At 46.0% G+C, this 8,120-nt stretch overlaps 1 protein-coding gene across 2 annotated transcripts in view; it reads right to left on the minus strand.

The window, feature by feature from the left end:
* The window catches only part of grk4 (G protein-coupled receptor kinase 4), a gene marked incomplete at its 5' end in the record, with an annotated part of 17,619 nt that extends 9,785 nt beyond the window's left edge, over positions 1–7,834 (minus strand). For both annotated transcript variants that reach the window (XM_029748959.1, XM_029748960.1), the window contains 4 exon segments: positions 1,868–2,076; positions 2,611–2,700; positions 5,488–5,525; positions 7,644–7,834. In XM_029748959.1, coding sequence (XP_029604819.1) covers positions 1,868–2,076; positions 2,611–2,700; positions 5,488–5,525; positions 7,644–7,834 — 528 coding nt within the window.
* Between the last annotated feature and the right edge of the window lie 286 nt (positions 7,835–8,120).

The raw sequence follows: 8,120 nt of genomic DNA on the forward strand, positions 1-8,120 counted from the left end.
TTGTTTAAACATCCCCCATGTAATGTGAATGGTGAGCTAGTGTCTATTGGATAAATTCAGTTATGTTAATCCCCGTTTGCTTCCATTTAATAAACATTTTTCAAGCGAATCGACTGAATGAATACACCCCTGATCACACGCAAACACAGTTCACTTTTTCATAGCAGCCACATACAAACAGCATGATCACTTCCATAGCAGCCACATACAAACAGCATGATCACTTCCATAGCAGCCACATACAAACAGCATGATCACTTCCATAGCAGCCACATACAAACAGCATGATCACTTCCATAGCAGCCACATACAAACAGCATGATCACTTCCATAGCAGCCACATACAAACAGCATGATCACTTCCATAGCAGCCACATACAAACAGCATGATCACTTCCATAGCAGCCACATACAAACAGCATCATCCCTTCCATAGCAGCCACATACAAACAGCATCATCCCTTCCATAGCAGCCACATACAAACAGCATGATCACTTCCATAGCAACCACATACAAACAGCATCATCCCTTCCATAGCAACCACATACAAACAGCATCATCCCTTCCATAGCAACCACATACAAACAGCATCATCCCTTCCATAGCAGCCACATACACACAGTATCATCCCTTCCATAGCAACCACATACAAACAGCATGATCACTTCCATAGCAGCCACATACAAACAGCATGATCACTTCCATTGCAGCCACATACAAACAGCATCATCCCTTCCATAGCAACCACATACAAACAGCATCATCCCTTCCATAGCAGCCACATACAAACAGCATCATCCCTTCCATAGCAGCCACATACAAACAGCATCATCCCTTCCATATGGATGGAACAGAGGACCCCCCCCCCCCCCAGAGGCCTGTGTCTCTGACTGGAACAGAGGAATCCCCCCCCAGAGGCCTGTGTCTCTGACTGGAACAGAGGAATCCCCCCCAGAGGCCTGTGTCTCTGACTGGAACAGAGGACCCCCCCCCCCCCCCCCAGAGGCCTGTGTCTCTGACTGGAACAGAGGAATCCCCCCCAGAGGCCTGTGTCTCTGACTGGAACAGAGGAATCCCCCCCCCAGAGGCCTGTGTCTCTGACTGGAACAGAGGAATCCCCCCCCAGAGGCCTGTGTCTCTGACTGGAACAGAGGAATCCCCCCAGAGGCCTGTGTCTCTGACTGGAACAGAGGAATCCCCCCCCAGAGGCCTGTGTCTCTGACTGGAACAGAGGAATCCCCCCCCCCCAGAGGCCTGTGTCTCTGACTGGAACAGAGGAATCCCCCCCCCCCAGAGGCCTGTGTCTCTGACTGGAACAGAGGAATCCCCCCCCCCCAGAAGCCTGTCTCTCTGACTGGAACAGAGGAATCCCCCCCAGAGGCCTGTGTCTCTCACTGGAACAGTAAAGGTCCTTCACCCTCTCTCCTTTACCTCCCTCATCCAATGCAGAGAAGAAGAAGAGAAGAGAGAAAGAAGAAGAGAGAAGAGGAAGATGATATTGTATTTGTGGACAACCACACAGACAGGGTTCACACTAGTGCTCCAAATGCTCATTCATGGATGAAGCAAATATTAACTCTGGTGGACCGGTCTGAAACATGACCGCTGCTCAACCACCATGGATAACACAGTAGAGAAGAGATGTTGACCACACACACACACACACACACCTGCTCACAGAACACACACACACACACACACACACCTGCGCACAGAACACACACACACACACCCCGTGTGACCTCACTTTATCCCTAACCCCGGCAGAGGAATAACTAACTGTGTGTGTGTGTGTGTGTGTGTGTGTGTGTGTGTGTGTGTGTGTGTGTTCTTTAAACACGCCATCCATCACTCCCTCTCTCCCACCTGTCTGCAGATATCCTTGGCCTCCTCAGAGAACTTGTCAGAGTATTCCTCTGGGTCTTCTCGTACTCGTCTGTCCACCTCTTCTCTCTTCACTCGTTCTTTACGCCGCCGGAAGGGTGACTGACCCTGGATCATCTCAAACACCAGACAGCCCAGACCCCACCAGTCAGGACTGAAGGAGTAGGCCTCATTCTGGATCACCTCTGGGGCTGACGGAGTGAGAGGGAGAGACAGATGAGAGAGATGAAAGATAGAAATATTGTTTAAAACAATAGTCAGGACTGAAGGAGTAGGCCTCATTCTGTATAACCTCAGGAGCTGATGGAGAGGGATGAGAGGGATAGAGAGAGAGAGCTAAGAGAGGGATAGAGAGGGATAGAGAGGGATAGAGAGGGATAGAGAGGGATAGAGAGGGATAGAGAGGGATAGAGAGGGGATAGAGAGGGATAGAGAGGGATAGAGAGGGATAGAGAGGGATAGAGAGAGAGCTAGAGAGAGCTAGAGAGCTAGAGAGCTAGAGAGAGCTAGAGAGAGCGAGAGAGAGAGAGATTAAGGGGAGACAGGGCATAGAGAGGGGATAGATTATGTCTAGGCACCTCCAGGTCTAGGAGAGAGAGGGACAGGGTTAAAAAGAGATGGAGAGGGGGATGAGAAGAGGGAGGTAGGATGTACCCATGTATGTAGAGAGAGAGAGAGATGAAGAGGAGGAATCAAGGAGATAGGAAGAGAGAGGTAGGATGTACCCATGTATCCTACGGTGCCCACTCTCCCTCGTATCGTCTCTGAGTCGGGAATCTGGACGGCTAGTCCCAGGTCAGAGATACGGATGTGTCCTGGAGAGAACATGAATAACATGTTTATGAACATGAAGAAAAGTGTAATAATAATGTTTATGAATATCACTACGGGTATGGAGAATAACAGTGTAGCTAGCTAGTTTATGTTGCTAGTACCAAGGCTTGTAGCTAGCTAGTTTATGTTGCTAGTACCAAGGCTTGTAGCTAGCTAGTTTATGTTGCTAGTACCAAGGCTTATAGCTAGTTTAAGTTGCTAGTACCAAGGCTTCTAGCTAGCTAGTTTAAGTTGCTAGTGCCAAGGCTTGTAGCTAGCTAGTTTATGTTGCTAGTACCAAGGCTTGTAGCTAGCTAGTTTATGTTGCTAGTACCAAGGCTTGTAGCTAGCTAGTTTATGTTGCTAGTACCAAGGCTTATAGCTAGCTAGTTTAAGTTGCTAGTACCAAGGCTTATAGCTAGCTAGTTTAAGTTGCTAGTACCAAGGCTTGTAGCTAGCTAGTTTAAGTTGCTCGTACCAAGGCTTGTAGCTAGCTAGTTTAAGTTGCTAGTACCAAGGCTTGTAGCTAGCTAGTTTATGTTGCTAGTACCAAGGCTTGTAGCTAGCTAGTTTATGTTGCTAGTACCAAGGCTTGTAGCTTGCTAGTTTATGTTGCTAGTACCAAGGCTTGTAGCTAGCTAGTTTAAGTTGCTAGTACCAAGGCTTATAGCTAGCTAGTTTATGTTGCTAGTACCAAGGCTTGTAGTTAGCTAGTTTAAGTTGCTAGTACCAAGGCTTGTAGCTAGCTAGTTTAAGTTGCTAGTACCAAGGCTTGTAGCTAGCTAGTTTATGTTGCTAGTACCAAGGCTTATAGCTTGCTAGTTTATGTTGCTAGTACCAAGGCTTGTAGCTAGCTAGTTTATGTCGCTAGTACCAAGGCTTGTAGCTAGCTAGTTTATGTCGCTAGTACCAAGGCTTGTAGCTAGCTAGTTTATGTCGCTAGTACCAAGGCTTGTAGCTAGCTAGTTTATGTTGCTAGCACCAAGGCTTGTAGCTAGCTAAAGTTGCTACCACCAAGGCTTGTAGCTAGCTAAAGTTGCTAGTACCAAGGCTTGTAGCTAGCTAAAGTTGCTAGTGCCAAGGCTTGTAGCTAGCTAGTTTAAGTTGCTAGTACCAAGGCTTGTAGCTAGCTAGTTTATGTTGCTAGTACCAAGGCTTGTAGCTAGCTAGTTTAAGTTGCTAGTACCAAGGCTTGTAGCTAGCTACTTTAAGTTGCTAGTACCAAGGCTTGTAGCTAGCTAGTTTATGTTGCTAGTACCAAGGCTTGTAGCTAGCTAGTTTATGTTGCTAGTACCAAGGCTTGTAGCTAGCTAGTTTAAGTTGCTAGTACCAAGGCTTGTAGCTAGCTAGTTTAAGTTGCTAGTACCAAGGCTTGTAGCTAGCTAGTTTATGTTGCTAGTACCAAGGCTTGTAGCTAGCTAGTTTATGTTGCTAGTACCAAGGCTTGTAGCTAGCTAGTTTATGTTGCTAGTACCAAGGCTTGTAGCTAGCTAGTTTAAGTTGCTAGTGCCAAGGCTTGTAGCTAGCTAGTTTAAGTTGCTAGTACCAAGGCTTGTAGCTAGCTAGTTTAAGTTGCTAGTACCAAGGCTTGTAGCTAGCTAGTTTATGTTGCTAGTACCAAGGCTTGTAGCTAGCTAAAGTTGCTAGTACCAAGGCTTGTAGCTAGCTAGTTTAAGTTGCTAGTACCAAGGCTTATAGCTAGCTAAAGTTGCTAGTGCCAAGGCTTGTAGCTAGCTAGTTTAAGTTGCTAGTACCAAGGCTTATAGCTAGCTAGTTTATGTTGCTAGTACCAAGGCTTGTAGTTAGCTAGTTTAAGTTGCTAGTACCAAGGCTTGTAGCTAGCTAGTTTAAGTTGCTAGTACCAAGGCTTGTAGCTAGCTAGTTTAAGTTGCTAGTACCAAGGCTTGTAGCTAGCTAGTTTATGTTGCTAGTACCAAGGCTTGTAGCTAGCTAAAGTTGCTAGTACCAAGGCTTGTAGCTAGCTAGTTTAAGTTGCTAGTACCAAGGCTTATAGCTAGCTAAAGTTGCTAGTGCCAAGGCTTGTAGCTAGCTAGTTTAAGTTGCTAGTACCAAGGCTTATAGCTAGCTAGTTTATGTTGCTAGTACCAAGGCTTGTAGTTAGCTAGTTTAAGTTGCTAGTACCAAGGCTTGTAGCTAGCTAGTTTAAGTTGCTAGTACCAAGGCTTGTAGCTAGCTAGTTTATGTTGCTAGTACCAAGGCTTATAGCTAGCTAGTTTAAGTTGCTAGTACCAAGGCTTATAGCTAGCTAGTTTATGTTGCTAGTACCAAGGCTTGTAGCTAGCTAGTTTAAGTCGCTAGTACCAAGGCTTGTAGCTAGCTAGTTTAAGTCGCTAGTACCAAGGCTTATAGCTAGCTAGTTTATGTTGCTAATACCAAGGCTTGTAGCTAGCTAGTTTATGTTGCTAGTACCAAGGCTTATAGCTAGCTAAAGTTGCTAGTGCCAAGGCTTGTAGCTAGCTAGTTTAAGTTGCTAGTGTAACCGATGTGAAATGGCTAGTTAGTTAGCGGTGGTGCGCGCTAATAGCATTTCAATCAGTAACGTCACTCGCTCTGAGACTTGAAGTAGGGTTTCCCCTTGCGTTGCAAGGGCCGCGGCTTTTGTGGCGCGATGGGTAACGATGCTTCGTGGGTGTCAGTTGTTGATGTGTGCAGAGGGTCCCTGGTTCGAGCCCAGGTTGGGGCGAAGAGAGGGACGGAACCTGCACTGTTACACTAGTACCAAGGCTTGTAATTAGCTAAGTCAGTGACAAGACGTGGTTCAAGCTTACCACGGTCGTCTAGAAGAATGTTTTCAGGTTTTAAGTCCCTGAGAAGAAAAAAAAATACACAAAGTTAGAGTTATTTATCCAACACCAGTTCTGGGCACGCATGCTTTTGTTCCTGCACAGCACTAACACAGCTAACCACCTAAATCAGCTAACCATCTAAATCAGCTAACATCTAACCAGCTAACCATCTAATCAGCTAACCATCTAATCAGCTAACCATCTAATCAGCTAACCATCTAAATCAGCTAACATCTAATCAGCTAACATCTAATCAGCTAACATCTAATCAGCTAACCAGCTAACCATCTAATCAGCTAACCATCTAAATCAGCTAACATCTAATCAGCTAACATCTAATCAGCTAACCAGCTAATGAGCTAACCATCTAACCATCTAAATCAGCTAACCATCTAATCAGCTAACCAGCTAACCATCTAATCAGCTAACCATCTAATCAGCTAACCATCTAATCAGCTAACCATCTAATCAGCTAACCATCTAATCAGCTAACCAGCTAACCATCTAATCAGCTAACCATCTAATCAGCTAACCATCTAATCAGCTAACCATCTAATCAGCTAACCATCTAATCAGCTAACCAGCTAACCATCTAATCAGCTAACCATCTAATCAGCTAACCATCTAATCAGCTAACCAGCTAACCAGCTAATCAGCTAACCAGCTAATCAGCTAACCATCTAAATCAGCTAACCATCTAAATCAGCTAACCATCTAACCAGCTAACCATCTAACCATCAGCTAAACATCAGATCAGCTAAACAGCTAACCATCAGCTAACCATCTAAATCAGCTAACCATCTAAATCAGCTAACCATCTAAATCAGCTAACCATCTAATCAGCTAACCATCTAATCAGCTAACCATCTAATCAGCTAACCAGCTAACCATCTAAATCAGCTAACCATCTAAATCAGCTAACAATCTAAATCAGCTAACCAGCTAACCATCTAATCAGCTAACCAGCTCACCAGCTAACCAGCTCACCAGCTAACCAGCTCACCAGCTAATCAGCTCACCATCTAATCAGCTCACCATCTAATCAGCTCACCATCTAATCAGCTCACCAGATAACCATCTAACCAGATAACCATCTGCTAACCATCTAAATCAGCTAACCATCTATCTAATAAGCTAATCATATAAAGACTATGATTGAGTTGATACTACTAATTTAGAAGAAAGGAATCTTCCAGAACAGTCCATGACCCTTGACCTGTCTGCACTGGTGGCCTCCTATTGGTGTGTTGTTTGCATAAAGGGCTGTGTGTGTCTTAAGTCTGCAACACACACACACACACACACACACACACACACACACACACACACACACACACACACACACACACACACACACCACCCTGATACAGTATATGTCATCTTAATATCTTTGGAAATGGATTTGAAACAGGATAGTGCACTTAGCAGTGTGCATTTATCAGCAGCCTCAGCACAGTGTGCACCTTGAAGTATATACTTGTCTTGTGTGTTTACTGAAAGCAGTGCAGGCATCTCTCCAGGAACAGGGTTGGAGTGTAAATCTACAGGAGGGTATCTCTCCAGGAACAGGGTTGGAGTTAAAACCTACAGGAGGGTTTCTCTCCAGGAACAGGGTTGGAGTTAAAACCTACAGGAGGGTTTCTCTCCAGGAACAGGGTTGGAGTGTAAACCTCCAGGAGGGTTTCTCTCCAGGAACAGGGTTGGAGTTAAAACCTCCAGGAGGGTATCTCTCCAGGAACAGGGTTGGAGTTAAAACCTACAGGAGGGTTTCTCTCCAGGAACAGGGTTGGAGTGTAAACCTACAGGAGGGTCTCTCTCCAGGAACAGGGTTGGAGTGTAAACCTACAGGAGGGTTTCTCTCCAGGAACAGAGTTGGAGTGTAAACCTACAGGAGGGTTTCTCTCCAGGAACAGGGTTGTAGTTAAAACCTACAGGAGGGTATCTCTCCAGGAACAGGGTTGGAGTGTAAACCTCCAGGAGGGTTTCTCTCCAGGAACAGGACTGTAGTTAAAACCTACAGGAGGGTTTCTCTCCAGGAACAGGGTTGGCCAGCCCTGCTGTAATATATTGTGGAAGTGACTCTTAATGCACATGTAAAACGTAAAGTTGATTGATTTGTTGAATGATTGATTACTGACCGATAGACGATCCTCTCACGGTGCAGGTCTTCCAGCCCAGAACAGATCTCTGCAGCGTAGAAGATGGCCCTCTGCTCATCAAAGCCAGAGTTCCCCATATTATAGATGTGAAACTTCAGGTCTCCTCCATTCATTATGGTCAGTACTAAACACAGAGCATCCTTAGTCTCATACGCATAGGCTAGATTAACCTGGAGGGAGGGAGAGAGGGAGGGAGAGAGGGAGAGAGAGGGAGGGAGGGGGGGAGGAGAGAGGGAGGGAGGGAGAGGAGAGGGAGGGAGAGGGGGGAGAGAGAGAGAGAGGGAGAGGGGGGAGAGAGGAGAGGGAGGGGGGAGGAGAGAGAGAGAGGGAGAGGGGGAGAGAGAGAGGGGAGGGGGAGAGAGAGAGGGAGGGGGGGAGAGAGAGAGAGGGAGCGAGGGGAGAGAGAGGAGAGAGAGAGGGAGAGAGGAGAGGGAAGACAAGGATGGAGAGAGAGGA

Source organism: Salmo trutta, unplaced genomic scaffold (genome assembly GCF_901001165.1).
Source record: "Salmo trutta unplaced genomic scaffold, fSalTru1.1, whole genome shotgun sequence".
NCBI lineage: Eukaryota > Metazoa > Chordata > Actinopteri > Salmoniformes > Salmonidae > Salmo > Salmo trutta.